At 40.1% G+C, this 22,743-nt stretch overlaps 1 protein-coding gene across 4 annotated transcripts in view; it reads right to left on the reverse strand.

The window, feature by feature from the left end:
• Positions 1-1,674: 1,674 nt before the first annotated feature.
• The window catches only part of STEAP2 (STEAP2 metalloreductase), a 24,271-nt gene continuing 3,202 nt past the window's right edge, over positions 1,675-22,743 (reverse strand). For 2 of the 4 annotated variants that reach the window (XM_089533271.1, XM_089533269.1), the window contains exons 2-8: positions 19,500-19,559; positions 14,604-14,651; positions 12,322-12,375; positions 11,598-12,122; positions 9,650-10,177; positions 6,835-6,999; positions 1,675-5,200 (exon numbers count right to left, since the gene is read on the reverse strand). In XM_089533271.1, coding sequence (XP_089389397.1) covers positions 4,916-5,200; positions 6,835-6,999; positions 9,650-10,177; positions 11,598-12,089 — 1,470 coding nt within the window. In that variant the 5' untranslated portion in view covers positions 12,090-12,122; positions 12,322-12,375; positions 14,604-14,651; positions 19,500-19,559 and the 3' untranslated portion in view covers positions 1,675-4,915. The remainder of the gene's footprint in view (positions 5,201-6,834; positions 7,000-9,649; positions 10,178-11,597; positions 12,123-12,321; positions 12,376-14,603; positions 14,652-19,499; positions 19,560-22,743) is intronic. The other 2 variants (XM_089533268.1, XM_089533270.1) reach the window with 2 other exon arrangements.

The following is a 22,743-nucleotide window of genomic DNA, read 5'->3' on the forward strand; positions in this document are numbered from 1 at the left end:
TTCAGCATTTTTTATTAAACAAAACACAAAGTAAAAATGTAAATTTCTACACAATGACATGTGTTTAAAGTCAGAAACATCCCACATTATTATTTTTTTTAATTGATGCCAGTAAAACAACTTTCTGTGGAAAAATATGAGTAAGCCTTAGAGGAAAGGGACATAAGAGGAAATTACACAATTAAACAGAAAACAGGTATTGCACAAAAATTCATAAAAACATCATCAAGGCATTGATATGAAGGCAAAATTTATGAAATGAAGAAAACGTAATACTGTAATTTAAAGCACAAATTATGATATTGTCCCAGTATAGCATTGGAAATTCTACTTTTGAGAATGGCATTTTATTCTAAGATCAGTATCAGCTGACATGACTAGCATGATTTTGTGCTTTGTTACTTTGCACTGTACCTATTTGTAAATGCCATCCTATTCAAGATGTCCTGAATTAATATATGATCAGCTTATACTATTTGTTTGGTCAGGGACTTTCAATATAGTCGGTACTTTTATTTCTCAGCCTCTGTTTTAATCTCTAAAATGAGAAATAATTTTCACCTATACAGAAATGTATATGGACTTTAAAAGTCCTTGTCAACCTTTATAAACTGTTATGCAAGTTATGCTGAACTCAAATTAGAACTGTTGTTAATTATGATATGTTAAAAGCATAGTAAGAACCAAAGGTCTAATTTCTACACTGATATAAAGTGACCCTAACTTTACTTGTTTTATTTCTGCTATTTATTTAGGGCTTTATAGATAAATGCACTCTGTACCTGTGTTGCACAAATGAACTTGTCTTCCTCAAATGAAAATGTTTATTGTATATTCTAACAGATTATATAACTGTACGACAATATGAACAATTGAAATTTTGTGCCCATCTCTGGGTCTACATTTTTACAGCCAAATAGACAATAAAGGTACATGTCAGTGGAACGTCAAAACAATGTACTTGTAATGAATTCAAATATCATTATGCTACACCTGTGAATTATCATTTACAACTAATATTGTGAAATTAAAAACACATAAAAATACAAATAATTTGCTAAACTTTAAACACAGGAATAGAAAACAACTTTTACAACAATGGAAATTAAAAGTATCAAATATTACTTTAAGTAGGTTTTTTTTTGCTGCATAGGAATAATCTTTTCAGTAACACTCATAAAGTACATTAAAAGCAGTATTACAGCAGTATGATGCACTGTAATGAGAAATAAAGTTGCATTAATTTTCCAAAGACACTGACAAAATAAATATTTGAAGTTTTCTAAAAATAGATAGAATAACAGTTCTTATTTAATCTCTTACATATATTATTTGTATGGCTTAAAACCCACTGCAAACATAAGACATTGGCACAGATTCTATAGAAAATATTTGGAGATAATTTTATATAGTGGCCCAGTTCAGACATAATGATCATGGTGCAATAGTATTAAGACTATTTTCTTCCTTCTCCTTTCTTGCATGTACTATAATGAAAATGTACAGGTGTTTATAAAAGCACAGTTTCCCATTGCATCCAAAAAAGCTTTAATCTACATTTACAAATCAGGATATCAAACTACTGTATGCCAAATGGAGGAGGTGACTCTAAAATCTGGGAAACTCAGCTTCCACAAGTGATTCTTCATTCAAAGAAGGCACCTCCCCCCCCCCCATTTTCAGAAATACCCCCTTTCCTCCCCCCGCCCCCTGTACACACCATTCAATGCCCCCAACCCTCTCTGTCACAATTTAGGAGTACTGGAGGGACTGCCACAGGGAATAAATAGGATGAAAATCCCATTTCTGCCAGCCCAGTTCTGTACACCTAAATTGGAATCAAACCCAAGGTTTTCCTGATCTGTGTATGCCTATGGCACATACATTTTATGTAATAACAACAAATGTTGTAAAAGGCTTGACTCTGTTTTTGTGAACCTAGCACTGAAGCAGACGGGCAGAAAAAAACAGCTCAATCCAGCTTTTTCCAAAAGAGCATCCAAACCCCACTGTCTGCAACAGCTTGAATACCCACAAACAGACCACACATAGGAAAAAAAATTTGTTGCCTCCCCACCATGCATACCATTGCACAAACACACCACCTACTACTCCGAGTACTTCCCACATCTTACCAGATGCCATCCCATCGCATGGCTGCCCCTTTGATTGGCCACACAGTAACAGGAGTGATGCGCCACTGCTACAGGGCATTGGTGCAATCATGGAGCCCCCCCCCCCCATACATGCCCAGTTCACCCCATGCCCCCGTTGGACTGTCTGGTTTTGGTATTTTGTACTTACATCCATTGGCGTTGCTGCATTTTCATTTTTCACCTTCCTACAGTCTCGCACTGGTGCTGGATTGTTTATATGCAGGCTTGAAGATGGGCATTTTCCAAGCTAACCCAGAATATCCTGGCTTCTTTTTGCTCCAGTTTTTAGCCCTGGAGCATGGCTTCATTTCAGTTTCCACCCACTTTGAAGGCATGCATCATCTAAACGCCCCACCTTCAAAGTAGCTGGAAGCCGCTTTAATTTGCCCATCTGCTTCACCCCATAGTTAATACAGTTAGAAATATCTGACCCATAGTGAGCTGGATAAATTAGGCCACAATGCTCCATCAACTCCCATAATCCTAAAACTTATACAAATGAAAAAAACCTGCAGTGTTTAAGTTGTTTGGCAATTGCACAAGGAACAGCCAAATCAGTTTGTGTATGGCAAAAACTCTTTATGTATCATAAATATTTTAGTGTTGCTCTTCATTGATTTGATCCAAAAATACAGTTTTATTAATATATCTATCTTAATGACTTATAAAATAAAATAATTTCTGTTTTTATAGAAACATTTTTGAAGACACCATTTTACTTAAGACACTTCTGTAGCCCAAATGGGCAACTACCCAAGGTCTGGGGGCCACTTGACCTTGGAGAACAATACTTTCTGCAATGCTCCACATAATGAATGGTTTTAACGTTAAAAAAAAAAAAAAAAAAAAAAAAACCTTGCACCTTCTAAGGGGCAATGTCACCATGTCCATCTCCCTGGCTGTTTTAAGACCAGAAGAGGTCTTTTTAGACCAGGATGGTCATTTTTAAAATCCAGGAAATTTCTGGGTTTGAATAACTCTCCCTCCTCCAAGACTAAAACAGCCCAGGGGCATAGCAAAATTAATGAGTGATGGACTTGCCTTTTTTGGAGGTTTCTGAGCAGACATTGGGTGTTCCTATCTTAAGGATATTTTAGTTTAGAATCCAGCACTGGGCAGAGGGCTGAATTAATGGCCCTTTTTGGTATCACTTGCAGTTCTATGACAAGAAAGAGTAAATTACAAAAATTGTTAGCTTTCAGGAGGATATCCTATCACATCCATCCACGTTGCAGGAAAAAGGAATGCCTGGATCCATTTATTTTGACCTTTAGATGGGTCTCTGCTTTATCTACCCTCTTGGTTTCAATCCAAATGTAAATATGCTTCAATTTTACATTTGCACTCAAAATGCATTTAAGACCAGTACACACAAACTCTAATCAGTAGCTCTTAACTATCTGGTAACATGAAAGCAATACTATAAAATACTTCTAAATGTGAAAATTAAAGCTGAGAATTAGTAGATTTAGTATTGCCAGATTTGAGATGGGAGAAAGAAAGTCACTCATATGATCTCTCTTTGCATGATGTAACAAGGCAATTGCAGTTTCCTTTGCCCATCTCCTCTGGCCTAGGTCCTGGCCCTGACTCTATCAGAGCTGGCTCTGTTTCTGATAAGACTCTGCAGAAAGATTGATTTTAGCAAAACACTCCCTCCCCCCCCTCATTCACTTAATCAGTGAGCCCTTGTTTGGTTGCAATGTTGACACTAAAATCACAGCTGAATAGTTATCTCTAGCCATCATTTACATTTTGAAAAGACACTTCTCAGTTGGGGACATTGGGTAGGTAGTGCCAGACAGCCATCACTCCTTGGATTGCAGTCTCAAACTGAGTAGGGGGTAGCAAAAAACTAAAGGGGACAAGGATCAACAGCAGGCCCTGGTAACTTCCCAAGGATGGCAGAAATGATCAGGGCCTCAGAGAAGGTCCTCAGGATGCAGTGAAAGGGTGTGGATGGGCAGAAAACCCTATGTCTATTTTTTCTCCTGCAGGGTTTTGGAGGTTCAGGACAGACAAAAGAAAGGTTTTCTTCAGACAGTGCACAAACTATGGAATGCACTACAAGATGTAGTGAAACCACTATTTTAGATGGCTTTGAAAAAAGATTAGATAAATTTATAAAAACTAAGGCTATCAATGGCTACTAGTCATGATGGCTACGTATTACCTCCAGTACCAAAGGCAGTATGCATCTGGACACCAGCTGTTGGGGAGCTTGTATTGTACAAGATCCTGGGAGCCAGCAGTACTTAGAGTGCTGGGCCAGAAAATTTCTTACTCATGAGCTCTCCATTAGCACCTCGTTGGGCAACTGTGCAAAGATAATGGTGGACTAGATCAGTCTTTGTCTTATCTACTAAAACTTGCCTTGTGTTCCTAAGATGGCCATTTTTCAGCTTTGTATCTGACAATCCCACTGGAGATAGGTGGAAGATTCACAACAGTATAATGCTAAAAAGATTTACTCAGAAGTATGCCCAACTGAGATCAGTGTTACTTATTCTATAATATTTAGAACCGCAGCCTAAGCTGGCAAAAATGGGTTGAATAAACTTTATCTGCCCAGAAAACAAAACAGCAAGCACATATTCAAAACATTTGTCCCATGCTTGAAATGTTATGTCTACCATCATCTTTATTGCTCATTTCCTGATAGTCTGCCTAGATTAACTTTATAGTCTGCAGCAAAGCTGATGTGAATCAAATAATTTTGAAAGGATAATATTGACAGGACTAATGGTGTCACTGAACAATCACATGATTGTAACCCTTTCTGGTGAGGGATGTGAACCAGTTCCAGTTCTGTCTTCCATATACTGTCTTTTTTCCCATCCTCTTCTAATCCGTCTCAGTTTCCTGTTTATACAGGGCAGAAGTAAAATGATCTTACCCAGAATTACTATGCATGGCAAGACAAGTGCAAGAACAAAATTTGGTGGAGTGTAAAATCTGTAGAATTCTTCTTCAAAGGCTCTTTTCCAGCCATAAATTAATACATGGAAAGTACTTATGAGCAGAGCGACGTATCCAAGTGTAGACTTTGAGGAGGGAAATGGAAAACAAATACAGATTAAAATGATGAAATCCTGACTACTACACATAGCTAATGTTCAGAAGTTCTCACAAAACTAAGGGTGTCATCCAGTTTTAGTCCCAGTTAGAATTTGTTGTTGTTGTGGTTGTGTGCTTTCAAGTCATTTCTGATTTAAGGTGACATTAAGGAGACCCTATCCTGGAGTTTTCTTGGCATGATTTGTTCAGAGGAGGTTTGCCTTCCCCTGAGGCAGAGAGAGTGTGATTTGCCCAAGGTCACGCAAGGTGTTTCCTTGGCTCAGCTGGTAATCAAACCGTGGTCTCCAGAGACATAGGGACTATATAGACTGGCACTTTGTGCTGGCCTGGGGGTGGGGTGAGGGCTGAGCGTCCACATGTTCCAAGTCCTTAGATCCACTGAAATGAATAGGATTTGTTACTCAATACTAATATAAGTCCCATTTATTTGAATGGTTCTATTCTGGTTAGAACTCAAATTGGATTTAGCCCAAAGTTATAAAGCAACTATCACATTTTTAAAGTATTTACTTGCCTAGCCTTGTGTACAAATAGGCTGAACAGAGCTCAGGGGAGGGCATAGTACAGTCAGCCCTTCTTATCCATGGATTTTTTATCCACGGATTCAAGCATCCACGGTTTGAAAATATTCCAGAAAAAGTAGAAATTCCAAATGGTAAACCTTGATTTTGTCATTTTATATAAAAGACCCCATTTTCGTATGCCATTGGATTTAATGGGACTTGAGCACCCATGGATTTTGTTATCCACAGAGGGTCCTGAAACCAAACCCCAGCGGATACTGAGGGTCTACTGTATAGGCTTATGGAGCGTAAAACAAGCAATTGCATTCAATATTCTGAAATGTGTTTGCCTAGAAAAGATAGCATCTCAATTTCCTTTTTCTCATGATGGCTCAATAAGCCACTGCCTTCTAAATTATCAGATTATAGCCCTGAAAAGAGCATCTGAAAAGGGGGCACTATCTGAAAAGATCCTGGGATATGATATTTTGTAGGACTGAGGGGGGTGGGAGGGAAAGAAAGACTGCTTGTTCAAATCAGCAACTGTATATTGAAAAAGGGCCCCAGACAATATCTGAATACAGTGGGCCCTCTGGATCCACAGATCCCTTATCTATGAATTCAACCATCCATGATTTGAAAATATAAATAATATATAAAATCAACACCAAACCTTGATTTTGCAATTTTGGTATCAACAGAAGGTCCTGGAAACAAAAAACAGCAGATACTAAGAGCCCACTATTTATTGACAGATACCTTCAATGCAGCATCACAACCTCCAGACATGCCTGGGAATGGTTGAGACTCAGAGTTCCTGGTGGAATTCTCTGTGTGCATCTGTTTTGTTAACTGTTCACTTTTCCTACACTGCAAAAGACCCACTAATAGCTAGGTATGATGAAGTCTATTCAGTGTTAAAAATGTACTTCAACTTTTCAACTGAAATCAGTTTACATTCTAGGGCTGCATTCCTGTTCGCATTTTGGAAACTGTTAATATCTCAGGAAGCAACTGTTCAATTGTGTTAGATACACAATCTATTCAATTGCTTTGTGCTAGACTTACTTATAACAGTGATTTACAACAATACACACCTGAATAAAACTGAATTCCCTCCAATTTAATGATCTGTTTACTGAAGGAATAGAAGTTACTGCCAACAGAGAAAGCAGCCCGAGGCTCATTATTCCAAAAGAGACATACATTTCAATTCGCCACACTTCTTCTTCGTTCCAAGAATTTTCAACATTTGCATGGACCTGTAGAGAGAGGAATGAAGGTTTTGAACTTTTAGAGCATTTTTCATATTTTTGCCAACAGTTTTAATTAATTTGGATGGTGTGAAAAGTTTTTGCAAGTGATCTGTCAAGAAACTTCTGAGAAGAGGTAACTGCCAAACAATTATTGAGGATGGTTTTTTGTGGGTTTTTCGGGCTATGTGGCCATGTTCTAGAAGATTTTCTTCCTGACGTTTCGCCAGCATCTGTGGTTGGCATCTTCAGAGAATGCTTGCCTGGAAAAAGTGGGTCAATATATACTGTGTGAGCCTGGGAATACAGGAGTGATTTGCATGTGTATTGTTCTGTGTTGATGGCAGGCCTCAGGCTGGGAGGCTAATGCAAAAGAGGATTAATTGAGGAGTTTTTAGTGCCCTTAATAGGTGACTTTTTCTGACAATTATAAGTAAAATAAATTGTGCAACCTAAGATGTCAGATACAATTTTACTTATATAAGAATTCCTTGTGTGGGGATTACCCTGTAGAAGGTCTCTGGGAACAATGGATGCTGCAGCATTACTGAAGCTGAGCAGACATGGACTTGATCAATAATATAAATCAGACAATAACTGAAACTCACCCTAAAATGGAAGATTTAACCCCCCCCCCCCCCCCAATTTCCCTCCACTGCCCTCTCCCCTGTATTGATTTCTAAACTGCACTCCTTAGGACAGAGAATCTGATGCCACATACATGAGAAACATTATAAAAAGGAAAATATTTTAAACATTTATACAATGTATGTTGCTGAAATGTTTTTGAAGTATATAGTAATAAATCAAATGGAAACATTCCTGATGTTTGAAATAAATTAAATTCCTCCCTTCTCTTGCCTAAAATTCTAGGAATTAGGAAAAACTGTAAACATTTCTAGTAATTTTTGGCACACCTTACAGATTTAAAGTTGCTTTGGGCCTGGATGGACGGGCACTTTGCGCCGGTCTCAACCTGAACTAGGGGTGCGCAGGGGCTGAGCATTTACATGCTCATCAACCCTACTGCACACCCTGACTGCCATCATTGTGCACATCCATCCATATGTGGTGTGCGATGATGATGTCTGTGTGGCGCAACGCCCAAACAGCGGCATGCCAGGAGCGGGTTCTTTTTAGGCCTCCCAGAGGCTGTGGCGTTTGGTTGGTGCGGTCTCCATCCAGGGCAGAAAGGGGCAGCATCTCACCCCTTTCTCCCAATCTGTATAGCCCCAATGTTATTTAAGGAAGATAGGATTATTATGAGTAAATTGATTTCTTCATCAAATTATGATTTGTTTACTAAATTTAAAAGCAGTTTATTAAGAAAATTGCTTAAATTTACTAATCGCATCTCCTAGGTTTTGCTAGTTTTTGAGAAGAATAAACCATCTTTGTAAAATAAAAAAAATACTGTGCGTGTTATGCACCGTACAAATTTGTTTCTTCCTCAGTGTCAAGCACGCATATGAAGCACATGGGGTTTTTTTTGAGGGGGGGGGTTGCTAAGGAAGAAATAATAAAATACTGATTTTGCTATACAAAATTTTATCTAATCAGTCTCATTTGCGGAGCTATCACTACTCATAGTTTTTGCTGCTGCTTCACTTTCATTGCTATCGTTTTTATAAGGTTTGCTAGGATTCTGCCCTTTTATACAACCATTTATTTCTTGATTTGGTGAAATTTCAAACATAAGACCAGTTTCTTTCACATTTTGTGGAAGATGGAGAAATTTCAAAGTGAGAAGCAAGAGGAATCAAAGGCTGTGTCATACTGGGAACCTGGCAGGGGGAAGATGTCAAGAGAGGCGCCAAGGTCTCCTATCCACGTCTTCTCCCCCCTCCTACATCTCCAGCCAGTTTTACATCAGTAGATGGAGGAGAGTGGTGGAGGACTCTAATGCCACTTCCAATGTCCCCAGAACACCTGGCTATACCGGCCCAGAGTTTTATTATTTCAGATATGTAATTGATATTTGATAAATGACTGTTCTTTTGTTGCCAGGGGAGAGTTGGGGATGGGTTTTAGATTATTATGCTGTGCTGTTATGTTTTGACTATTATTATGCCATGTTATGCATTTCTTTTTGTATTTTGTATTCTTCATGATGTAATTTTGATTTTTTTTTGGTGTTATTATTTTATTATTATATTATTGTGCTGTAATTTGGGAGGGGATATATTTTTGTATTTTTCTGTTGCCTTTACTTGTAATCCACCTTGATTCTGCAAGGAAAAGGCAGAATATAAATAAGTCGTATTATTATTATTATTATTATTATTATTATTATTATTATTATTATATTACATGGACCAAATACTGAAAATGTTCAATATTTTAAAACATTTGAAAATTCCTTTCCAACTAAGTGTGCCTTGAGGGAGTAAAGTCCAGGGAGAATAATATTAGTATCTTGTCTTAAATATTCTGTTCATCTTTGTAAAATAAAATATTTCATAATCCAAAACTTTTAAACTTTTCCATTGTTTTTTTTGGGGGGAGGGGATGAAAATATCCTTGAGAGAAAAATATTCTCAATTTTTCTAAGTATTTTCTGGATCTTCACATCTCTAGTAACATGGTCATATACATATTCCTACAAGTCATGTTTGCAACACTCTGAAGTTACTTGACTTTAAAACATTATTTTTCTTACCTGCTGATAAGCCATGTTTAGAAATAAGTATCGCTCAGACCTTCTCATAGGCAAGCACAAGCTGTAAACCACATGCACTACTGCAAAGAAAAAACTAAGCAGTCCAAGCTGTTTTCGACACTGCAACCAGTTCTCTAACCATGGTGGAAATCGTTTGTATTTAGTGCCGTAATAAAGCTGATAAGCAGCTGCCAGGAGCCCTGCTAAATAGACTAGAGACAATAAAGTGATAGCAACTACTGGCAATGTCTTATTCACAATCTCAATAGGGATCTTGTAGAAATCACTCTGCTGGTTCCTCACATAAGGATGTATTACATCTCTGATGAATGAATAGATGAAGAAGAAGGTGGCCAGGCTAATAGCCACTATTACTGGGCCTTTCCATAGTGTAAACAAACGAAGAGGTAAATTTTCAATCTCCCTTGCAGAAGACAAAGCGCCCAAATCAAGTGGCGTGAAGCTGAGCTGACGGGCAAGTTCAATAACTTGATGGCGAGCTTGAACACTGTTACTACATATGTAGACCTAGTAAGAAAAACAAACACAAATTGACTTAATTATGTATTTTGATGTAAAGACACAAACAAGAAGCAACAAAGATTAAAGAATAATGACAAATGCAAGGATTAAGTGGTCAAACTATAGTACAAACTGCAAGTACAAGTACAATTACAGTACAAACTGCAACATGCTATAAGTTCAAATAACAGGTCTGGAGAATCTCTTTTAAAAGCATAGCTATTTCAAAAGCCTGCATTACCACTCTTCCAACTAGAATAAGTAAGAAACACACCATTTATTTTAAGTCTCTGTAGATATACCTGGATGTTAAAGCTGCTATAGTCATGAAGCGGAGAACTCTTCTGACTTTGTTTTGTAGTATAGCATTCCCCAATCGCCATGATGTCTGGGGAACATTGGAAAGGTAATAGCTTGTGGAAGAATGCTATAGAAACAGCTTCTGGGCAAATACTATTTGGGTGATTTGGAAAAATTGTCTGATAGTTGACTGAATAAATTATAGTAGCCCAGGGGATCTGTTCTCGACCCCCCCCCCCCCTTTCGTGGAAATGGAAAAATAGCTGGTATTCAAGCCCCATTGGCTTGAATGGCATTTTCTCCCCCTCCGTTTGCCACCCACTAACGGGCAAGGGATGTGGATTCGAAGTCCATGAAAATTGCACCTTCCATGTTCCCAAGTGCAAGTTTTTCCTGAAGCCTAATGCTATATATAGTACAGCTAGCTTTTGGTCTGTAAAGAAAGCAGCCTGATCCTGTAGAAGACCATGGACACCCAAAGGACAATCTTGTACAAAGCCAATAAAACAAAGCCTGGAGGCCTATACTACTTGTTGTTTTTTTAAGTAAAAGAAGAAACAAATCACAGTTCATAGGCAGCACAAGATTTTCCAGGGATACAATTCTGGACTGAGCCAGTGGGGTATAGTGGTTTCAGTAGGAGTATGTCTCTAGAACCAGAGTTTGATTCCCAGTTTGGCCCTGAAATCCGCTGGGTGACATTGAGAAAGTCATATGCGGTCACCCTCATGGGAAGGCAATGGCAAACCTCCTCTGAACAAATCTTGCCAAGAAAATCCCATGATAGGTTCACCATAGGAAACAACTTGAAGGCACACAGCAATAACAGTTTTGGATTACTTTGGCACATTCATGTGAGGCATTTGCTCAGTTCCACCTCATCAATTGTCACAACTTCTTATAACGTTAGTCAGAGAGTAATGCCTGCTCCAAGTGCTGGATCGAATATTAAATGGCAAGAGAATACAATTGTGAAAGAGAACAGTTACTGCCAGTGGTCTCAGGCTGGCATATTATTACAAAGTGCAGCCATAACTGTACAGTTGTAGATGTTGATATCAGTGACCCAATTATATTACCAACATTTTCATTTCTATTGTTTAAAATGCTGAAATACATAACTTACGTGTCTGCTAGCATCCTTTGGTCCCAGTTGCAGTGCCCAAGCTGAAATAACATTGAATCCTTTGACAACAAAGGAATCTGGGAAAAGAGATGCTAAGTATTCTGCATTGGATTCCGGATATTGGTTGACTCGCATATTGTTGCTGACATCTACAAGGATTTTGCCAATGAGCAGATGTTTGAGGTCCCACAAAGCAGCATAGTGTTCTCTGTGTATGGCAATGAAAATTAAATTTGCTTTTGTTACAGCATCTTCGTGGTGAGTTACATCGACAACATGTGGAAAGAACTCAGCAGCAAACTTGGGGTTTCTGCTTCCAATGATAACATGATAGCCACATCGGATAAGCCTAATGGTCAAGGATTTAGCAAAGTCCCCACTTCCAATTATGCCTATTGTAGTCTTACTGCTGTCCTTGATACCATTTATACCATTTGGCAAGAAGGTTTCATTTAAGTAGTTAGGAGTTCCCACCATAGAAATTGATTCCATATTCTTAGCAGATGGAAACTACAGGAATGCTTTCTAAAGAAAACAGAAAAATACATGCAGTTAATATTTATCCATTAACACATTTCATGTTAATTTCTTTGTAGATTCCCATAATTCTCTACAAGGCAGACATTTTTGTTCTAGTATCAACTGTAGTTAAAACAAACAAACAAGCAAGTACACATTGTATTTTGGATTCTAACCTCTAGCTCATGGATTTGGGATTACCTACCTCCTCTCTTCGCATTGCAACTCCCCTTCTTTAAACGTCTGAGCCCTGGGAAACCTTTCAGAATAATAACAATAACAATATAGCATTAGTCTGAAATTCACAAGCAAGTACATAATGCTACTTTGTAGTTATGTTATATAACTGTGTGTGTGTGTGTGTGTGTACCGTATATACTCGACTATAAATCAACCTCATGTATAAGTTGAGGGCAGGTTCTGGGGCCAAAATTATGGATTTTTATATGACCCATGGATAAGTAACAAAGGATGAAGCAAAGGAAAATGGTACTAAAGATCCTTAAAATTTTTGGCAGGCATAACTGTTTGTGCTCACCCTAAAGGCTGGATGGGTGAAATAGTAAAGGGGTTGATGCTTCTTTTAGATGTTCTGAGAAGAGATTAATCTCTCAACTTTCATCAGGGCATGGTCCCCTTTTCATAAAAGTTAAAGGACAGTACTTACATTGACCCATGGATAAGTCAATCCAGGTTTTTAGGGTCAATTTTTTGACTAAAAATTCTAGACTTATACATGAGTATATACAGTGTATATGTGTGTGTATGTGTGTGTGTGTACACATACATATACATACACACACATATTACTAGCGTAATGGTAATGGTCAGTATACAATACAAGTATATATAATAATTACTAGTGTAATCATAGGGTGAAGCAAATGGGCCAAATGGAGTGATCTGAGGCCAATCTGCTCACGATTGCTCTGAGACCGCGGTGTCCTGAATAGGCTGCAAACAGGAGCAGCTTTTTGCCACTCCTTTAGGGGAGGCTTTGGTCCATGTTAGCCAGTCTCAGCATGACTACCAGATGGTTTGGGGGTGTACATTGTTTGAACATCACACCCCCAAAGTGTGCAGAAGGCACTTTATTTGGCCCATCTGCTTCAGGGTCATATTACTAGTGTAACAGTCTATATAAACTGCAAGGACAGCAATAATATTATATACACTTGTAATTTATATTGACCAATGCACTAGTAATATGATTACAGAGTAGCATTATATACGTACTTGCTTGTGAGTTTCAGAATATTGCTATTATTGTCAGGTTGCTTTTTTGTTGCTTAGCACAGAACCCTCCAGAATAGTATGGAATGTGCTACAAATGGGTGCAGCAGGAAAAGAGGTTTTTTCTCTAGCACAAGCACAAGGCATCTCTCAACTCTTACCTTTACAAAGTCTATATGGAGAAAAAGCACCTGATGGCAAAATAATTAAACAGACATCAACAATAGGGAAAATACATTGTTCAAAGATGTCTGGCAGAATCCATCAAAGAGAGAACACCCCCTATAGAACATTCCTTATAGCGCCATAGAAAGTATAGAGAATAAGTTCAGAAAGAAGTTTTTTGTTTATTTAGAGTATTTATACCATGCCTTTCCATCAAAAAAGCTTCCAGAGCATCTTACAATTTGTTAATTTGACATTTTCTCACCCTCAGGCTTACAGTCAGTCCTCTGTATCCACAAATTCTTTACCCACAAATTCAAGCATCCATAGCTTAAAAATATTAAATATATATATTCCAAGAAGCCAATTTGAAAAGGGGGCAATATCTGGGGTATGATATTTTGTAGGATGGGCAGGGATTGTGATATTTGTTGGATTAGGAGTGAAGTTGAGGGTGGAGTGGGGAGAGAAAGACTGCTTGTTCAAATTAGCAATTGTACAGTATATTGAAAAAGGCCTGAAGATAATATCTGAATACAGTGGGACCTCTGGATCCACAGATTCCTTATCTATGGATTCAACCATCCATTACTTGAAAATATTTTAAAAATATGTAAGTTCTCAAAAGCAAACTTGCTTTTGCCATTTTATATAAGGGATGCCATTTTACTATGCCATTATATTAAATTGGACTTGAACATCTATGGATTTTGGTATCCACAGGGGGGTCCCGAAATCAAACCCCAATGGATACCAAGGGCTCAAATTTATACTCTAAATAAAACATAAAACATAAGAAAAAGGGAATGGCAGTAGGGGAGTGGATTAAGTCAAGCAAATACTGCCTATTCTGTCCCTTGAGGCCACAATGGTGGCATTTGGAATGGAGGGGATGGCCTTTCTCTGCTGCTAGGGATAAAGCACAATGAAGCTTTGCCTGCCTGTTCTCTCCTTCCAAGGTCATTGCAGTAGCTGATGAAATGGAGGGAGGGATAAATCTGGAAATTTTGACATTCTGTAGTCACACATACTTGTCAGCCAAAGGCAAAGTGTTAGTCACATTTCTAAATTAAATTAATCTTTGCCCACCAAAAGTGATGAAGAATTCAGTCATTGTCTCAGAATCATCATCATTTCCTGTTATGAAAAGCAAGAATAATAAGTAGATACATAACAGCAACACTATAGGGGTGAAAACTGTGGAGGGAAAATATTTTTACACCAGTAGCCTAGTAGGATTTGCATCCCAGTAAATACACTTAGTACAGCAAACAGACACCTGAAGCAGCCAGAAATACGTAGTCACAGTGAGATACCTCTCACTGCTTTAGCAGGTTTGAAGCAGAGGGAAATAAAAAGCCCAGTTAAGGTACTAGTGTAGTGAGGGGCTTACCCTGGTAGAGAGAGCTGAAGGGGTTAAGGGTAGCCAGGTGGTAGAGGTCGAGGGGGAGGGGAGAGAGGACCCAGGGGCAGAGCCGGTGGGAGGAGGAGAAACAGCCCTGGGGGGGATAAAAGAGGAAGGACGCGGAAGAGCCGGACAGGGAGTTGCGGCCGAGCAAGGGAAAGAACAGGTAGTAAGGAACCCACAGCGGGACGGGCTCCCAGTGTCCCTGCAGAAGAGGCTGTGGGCCTGGAGACGAGGACCCCACGAGGAGGTCTGGTTGCGCAACCCCAGGGAGGAGGGGGACTTCACCTTCTCAGACACTGAGGAGTGGTCTACAAGGGGCCTGCAGGACTTAGAGGACGAGTGGTGGGACCCCAAAAGGGGAACACTGGGAAACCGGGCCGCCGCCCAAAGAGAAGGAGAGGGCTGAGATAGAGCCCCTAGAGAAGTATCTAGGGCCCCGTTGTGCCGGAGGGAGCGACACAGGAACTACGGGCCTACCCCTGGAAACCGAGGAAGGAGGGGAGTAGCTACGAAGAACAGACAGGCGGGAAGCCCAGTGTTTTGTTTGGACTTGTTAATATAGGGTTGGGTTTATGCTGGACTTTTGACTGAGAGACTGTTCCCATTAAAAGTTATTGTTTCGACTGCACAAGGCTGCGTAAGTTTGTTACGCGCGTGGAGGGAGCTAGAGGGAGGAGCTCACACCACCACATTATGCAGCCGGCTTCCCCAGCCCCGCCCACAACTAGTTAGAAGTTTGTGTAAACTATCTTATTGCTGTCATGTTATGTGCAGATTTTAAATATTCAGTTCCTATTTAATACCTGTGCTCTACCTAATATTCTTAACCTACATGCAAGAATTTAAACCTTTCATGTCCACAACCCCTTAATGAACTGTCCTTGCATTTCTCTCTCCTTGTAACAATGTCCTCTATGTGTATGCTCCCCTCCTGGATCTCATCAAAATTGACTACAGAAGACTGGGGACACTGCATAGAGAATCTGAAAGTAGCAAAGGATTGGTAGGAGAAAGAAGGAGAGGTTAATCCTACTGTAGGAATAATGTGTCATGTTGGATTTTGACCTAAAATCCTATTCTGCTCTATATGTATTGTATTCTATATCCTGTTTGAGAATTCTATACTCTAGTCTGTCTCCTCCATGGTGTTAAATATCCATTGGTATTAGAGAAGGTGTAAAATTAATGAATGAATTAATATAGGCAAAATGGGAAGTTCTAACATCAAGACCTTGTCCAGAAGGTCAACAAGACCTTGGCTTTAGTTACTTGTTGAAAGGTCCTAACTACTTTTCTTCTTATCTCTTGCAGGAGTTAAGAAGTCAGAAGCTAATAATGCAAATGACACAAACGCAATTTCTGTGACTGTCATATAGAAAAGCAATTTCTTGGTTCTCAAAACTGCAAGTTTTTGTTATTGTAATTCTGTCCTTGAAATGATTTCCTAACAGTTTTTGTGCTTTATTGAGCCCTTAGTGATGATTCACTTCTAAATGTGAGCTACAGATCCAGTAGGTATTGGTTAACATGCATTTTGGCCAAAACACACAGATGAAATAAGATTTATATCCCGGAACTGTGACTCACTTAAGCAAATTCTGACAAAATGTGAATTTCTGCATCCCACTGAGCGGGCTATTTACAGATCAGAAGGCACATTGTGAAATATTCCAGTTATTTGCTAACTTTTATTATACATGATATCAAGTATATTCAGCAATAAGAGTCCAAGGAATTGACTACTGAATTTCCTTTTGTTTATTCTGCTCTTCAAACTAGAGCATATGCTTAAGAGTACTACCTGATCATATATTAAAGAAGTCTACTATTTGCCATAGGATTTATACTGTTATTCTAAATGTATTGCTCAGAAGTATTCCAAATTTTCCAATACTAGTTGTCAAAGGGATATTTTCAACTTTCAGCTACTGTTGTTGTTGTTTTGTACCTTCAAGCCATTTCTGGTGACCTATCATTGGGTTTTATAGCTCAGAACACAATTTTAGAAGTTTATTTTTAAATACCAAAGTGCTAAATCCGGGGTAGGCAACCTTTTTGAGCTGGGGGCCGGGTTGCTGTCCCTCAGACAACTGGGGGGCCGAACTCAAAATGGCACCCGGAGCGGTGCAGAAGCTGCGGCGGGGGCGGCAATCGGTGGCAGGATCAGGCTGGGGCCGGTCCCAAGGCCTCGCCGGGCTGGATCTAGCCCGCGGGCCATAGGTTGCTGACCCCTGTGCTAAATGTTTTGTGCCCAACTTAGAATCATAGAATCATAGAGCTGGAAGAGACCACAAGGGCCATCCAGTCCAACCCCTTGCCATGCAGGAACTCTCAGTCAAAGCATCCCCGACAGATGGCCATCCAGCCTCTGTTTAAAGACCTCCAGGAAAGCAGACTCCACTACACTCCGAGGGAGTGTGTTCCACTGTCAAACAGCCTTAGAGGTTGCTCCTAATGTTGAGGTGGAATCTCTTTTCCTGCAGCTTGCATCCATTGCTCCGGGTCCTAGTCTCTGGAGTAGCAGAAAACAAGCTTGCTCCCTCCTCAATATGACATCCCTTCAAGTATTTAAACAGGGCTATCATATCACCTCTTAACCTTCTCTTCTCCAGGCTAAACATCCCCAGCTCCCTCAGTCTTTCCTCATAGGACATGGTTTCCAAACCCTTCACCATTTTAGTTGCCCTACTTTGGACACACTCCATTTTCTCCACATCCTTTTTGAATTGTGGTGCCCAGAACTGGACACAGTATTCCAGGTGGGGCCTGACCAAAGCAGAATAGAGTGGCATTATTACTTCCATTGATCTAGACACTATACTTTTATTGATGCAGCCAAGAATTGCATTGGCCTTTTTAGCTGCCGCATCGCACTGTTGACTCATATTCAATTTGTGGTCTACTTGGACTCCTAGATCACTTTCACATGTACTGTAGTCTCGTTCAGCCAAGTGTCTCCCATCCTATATCTGTGTATTTCATTTTTCTGCCCTAAGTGCAGTACCTTACATTTCTCCCTGTTGGAGTTCATTTTGTTAGCTTTGCCCCAGCTTTCTAGTCTATTCAGGTCATTTTGAATTTTGATCCTGTCCTCTACAGTGTTAGCTATTCCTCCTAATTTGGTGTCATCTGCAAATTTGATAAGTATGCCCTCAATTCTGATACTTCCCATACAAAAGGCTTCCCTCTCGGTAGACATTGTTTCATTGTATCAATTGTCTAAAATGCTATTTGTTAAGTTCTGTAAACAAATCACGCTGTAAGAGCTGCCAAATCCTACTATACTTATTTGTTCAACCCTTGTGAGAAAGCCACAGCAAGAACAATCAGACCTCATGCACTTATACATGGCTTCTCTCCCCTGAAAAAGTCAATTCTTAAAGGCCTGACATAACAAAAAGGGCTTTACCTGTTTGCAGAAATATAGTAAGGAAGGTACCAGTATAGCCTCTCTGGGAAGGGAGTTCCAGAGCCTGGGAGCAATGACTAAGCAGGCTGCCTCCTGTACTGGTGAAGATGGTGGGACAGAGAGCAGGGCTCCATTATTGTGCTTTGCTAATGTATCACTTGCACACTCATGCACTGATGCCCTGCACAGGCAGAGCATGACACCTGCGAGTGTGTGGCCAATCAAAGGTGAAGTCATCCAATAGGATGGCATCTAGGCAGATGTGGGATGTATTTGGAAATCGCCGATGGTGCACATGTATTATGGGGAGGCAATAATAATAATAATACTGAGCAGCGCAGCTTGACGCCGTGCAGTCAGGCCATGCTCATTTGTCTTGCTTTGGGAATGGTCTGTGTGGAAAGCGCCATTTCGATGCACTTTGAGAAAAAGCAGGATTGATCCATTTTTTCCTGCCTGTCTGTTCTGACTTCTGTTTTACTTTTACTCTTTTTCCCATTAGCCCTGTCAGCCTGGATGTTTGTGAAGAAAGTAAAAGAATGATAGGAGATGTAGGGGCTGTAGAGACTGGCACTTTGTGCCAGACTGTACACACAGTGAGGGCTGAGCGTCTGCATGCTTGAAGCCCTTACCATGCTGCCCGGGTGCCATTTTAGTGCATGCCCATCCACAAGGTGCACGCCATGATGACACATGCCGGGCGCAGCGCTGAGGGGATGTCATCATGGCGCTTTAGCGCACCTATGGTACCCCTTCCGGGATACAAAAAGAAGCCCCTTCTTTTAAAAAATGTGTTTTGTCTTTATATCCAATTGGCATTCTTCAGGGGCTATTCAATCCTCAGAAATTTCTGGAATTGCAGTCTGCACTCTATACAAGTTCAGAAATTTTTGGGGATTGATAAATAGCCCCTGAAGACAGCCAGCTAGCTAGTGATAAAGTTGAAACTTGTTGGGCTTTTTTAAAAAAATAGATGTTTATGACTATTGCGTAGCACATGGGACTTTGTTCTCTCATTTTTCCACTGTGAATATATGCATTTCAGTTTTTTGTTTAGTTCCTGGCTGGTGGGCAGAGGGGACAGAAATTCCCCATTTTGGGGGTAAGATCTTATCAGTGTAGACACAGTTGGCTAGACCATCTGAACAGGTTAAAACAAACAGCTTACCAATCATAAGACAGTGTTTCAAATTGGCAAATCCTTTTTTTCTCTTTGTTGAATCATCACCTGTAATAGTAAGAGATGAAATGAAGATAAAGCCTAAAAAGTCATGGGTGTAATCTGCACTGCAGAAATAATCCAGGTTGACACCACTTTAAGTGCCATAGCTCAATGCTATGGAATTCTGGGATTTGTAGTTTGTTGTGGCACCAGAGCTCTCTGATAGATATCTCACAAAACTACAATTCTCATAATTCTATAACACTGAGCCATGACAATTGAAGTGGTGCCAACCTAGATTATTTCTGCAGTGCAGATCCAGCCATATAGAAACAGTAAAACACTTACCATTCTTTTTAGCAAAGGTGCAGTTAGCAATCAAAGGCATTTGAACTCTAGTATGGCTGTCCCATCCTAGAGCTTAGAAAAGTTACTTTTTTACTACAATCCCCCTGCTAGTGGCCATGCTGGCTGGGAGTGGTATGGATGTTACAGTCTAGAAACAATAACTTTTCCAAACTCTACCCTTCCCCACAACAAATGGCTTTTACTCAGAAAGCAAAACAGAATCTATTTTTATTCAGAGGAAGAGAAACAACTATGCTGCATCTAAGTGCTTTCCATTGACACCTCATCATTATTTTTAAGCCATTGCAACTTGTTTTAATTGCTCAATATCTGTGAAATTTTTTTAATTATTTTTTTGGTCACCTCATCATTATTGAGATTTGACCAGTTGTAGTAGCAATCCAATGCCCTGGGTGTAATCCTCAATAAGGACACTGAGGCTAATTTCTGAATAAACGGTAAATATAATCCCTGGAGAGTCTGGGTTGAATCTTTTTTGTTCACATGCATTGTGAATGAATCCAATTAAGTTTTTTTGGGGGAGGCTGACAACCCCCTCTCCTTAAACCAGGATAATTAATCTCAGATTCCCCCCCCCCCTGTCTTTAAAAGATTTGCATTGTCGGCTGTGTGACTAACCGATGCGAATAGACAAAGGATAAAACTTTGCATGCCTTGATCATGTTTTGAATACACCTGCATCATCGACTCCATCTTTATTCACAGCACTGACACATGTGAACAACAGAACGAGCAGAGATGCACATAGATGTGGTTCTGATAAAAAAAAATAGTGTGAACAACAAAACTGGAATGTATTCATGAGATTATTCAGATAGTCGTGCTAAAAACAACAACATCTGAATAGGGCCCAAGTCTATGAAAGCTTATTCTACAACGTATTTCACACAGTTATCCTTGAAGGTGATACAAGTTCCCTTCATGACCAAAAACACAAGACTTTGTAGCATGAGAGCTTTCTGCAGCCCCCAAGCTCAACAATGGGCTCACCCTCTTGTGTACTCCCCAAGAATGAACTGGAACCCAGAACCAATACCCTACTGTTCTTATCTTTTCCATTTAAAACACTCTGGATGCTTGGCACCTCATCCTCTAAAGCTCTGAGGTTAATTGTTCTGTCAGGGCCTTGGAAAGCAAATGCAAATAAACAAACAAGGCCTAATAAATGCCTTATTAACCTATGACCCACCATGAGCAGATTTTATTACACCACATAAACCTTGCTTTAGCCCAGCATAAAATTCCAGATGCAGCCTTTGCCCTTGAACAGTCTAGACTGGAGGAAAGATGGATGCCAGACAAGTATGTTTGTTGCTGTGTGCCTTCAAGTCCTTTCCAACTTAGGCTGACCCTAAGACTACCCTATTATGGAGTTTTCTTGGCAAGCATTTTCAGAGAGGATCGTGTGATTTGCCCAAAGTCATGTTAACTAGCTCATGTTAAAAGAGGCAGGGAGGCATTATCATCATCATCATCATATTTATTTGTTTCCCGCTCTTTTCCAAGAACTGGGACTCAGAGAGGCTTCACAATATTAAAAAACACCATTAAAAATATAGAAAACAGGTGCATTAAATTAAATTATTACAATGTTAAAATAGATAGCTATTAAAAGAATAAAATACATTTTAAAAAGATAAAACTGTATAAAACACAGTCAGCCCTCCATTCTGGACCCCCTCTCTGTGAAAACAGAAACTCACAGATATTCAAGCCCCATAGATTTGAATGGGGGTGCGGGCCCACAAGTGGTTGGAGTCACTTTTAAGCCCATCTGTTTGCTCCTCACAAGTAAGTGAGGATTGTGGATCTGAAGTCCACAAAAAAGGAGGGGCAACTGCACTTTAAAGCAACATCCCAAGCCGGCCTTTACAACCATTCCATTTTAAAAGCCTGTCTGAACTGGTAGGTCTTAGCCTGCCGGAGGAAGACCAATAAGGAAGGAGTCATTCCAGTCTTCCAGGGAAGGGACTTTCAGTGTCTACGAGCAGCCACTGAGAAGGCCCTCTCTGGCATCCCCATCACCTGTGCTTGTGATGGTGGTGGGACAGAGAGAAGGGCCTCTCCAGAGGATCTCAGGGCCTGGGCTGGTTCATACAAGGATACACGATCTGCCAAATAGCGTTGACTTGACTCATATAGGGCTTTATAGGTCTTAACCAGCACTTTGAATTGTGCCCAGAAACAAACTGGCAGCCGGTGGAGCTGTTTCAACAGAAGCGTTGTGTGGTCTCTGTAATCTGCCCCAGTTAATGGACCAGCTGAAGTTTCCAAACACCCTTCAAAGGCACATACAGCCTGTTACAATACTCCAAATAGGATGTAACCAAGGCATGTACCACCAAGACCAGATCTGAAATCTCAAGGAACGGGCGCAGCTGGCGCACAAGTTTTAAATATACAAAAGCTCTCCTGGTAACTGCAGAAACCTGGGCCTCCAGGTTCAAAGCTGAGTCCAAGAGTACCCCCAAACTGCAAACCTGTTCCTTCAAGGGGAGTGTAACCTTATCTAACACAGGCTGGATCCCTATTCCCTGATCAGCTGACCAGGAGCACCTATGTCTTGTCTGGATTAAGTTTCAACTTGTTTACCTTCATCCAGTCCATTACTGATGACAGACACTGGTGTAGGACCTTGACAGCCTCCTTGGATTGAGGTGGAAAGGAGTAGTAGAGTTGAATGTCATCTGCATATTGATGACACTGCACCCCAAAACTCTGGACAACCTCTCTCAGTGGTTTCATGTATGTTAAATAGAAGAGGGGACAACACAGAACCCTGAGGGACCCCATAGGCCAATGGCATGATCTTCTGGGTTCACCCCTCCAGGAATGAATGGAGCCATTGTAAGATAGTACCTCCAAGTCCCATCCCAGAGAG

Source organism: Sceloporus occidentalis, unplaced genomic scaffold (assembly GCF_023333645.1).
Source record: "Sceloporus occidentalis isolate IW3139 unplaced genomic scaffold, rSceOcc1.0.p SCAF_7, whole genome shotgun sequence".
Classification (NCBI taxonomy): Eukaryota; Metazoa; Chordata; class Lepidosauria; order Squamata; family Phrynosomatidae; genus Sceloporus; species Sceloporus occidentalis.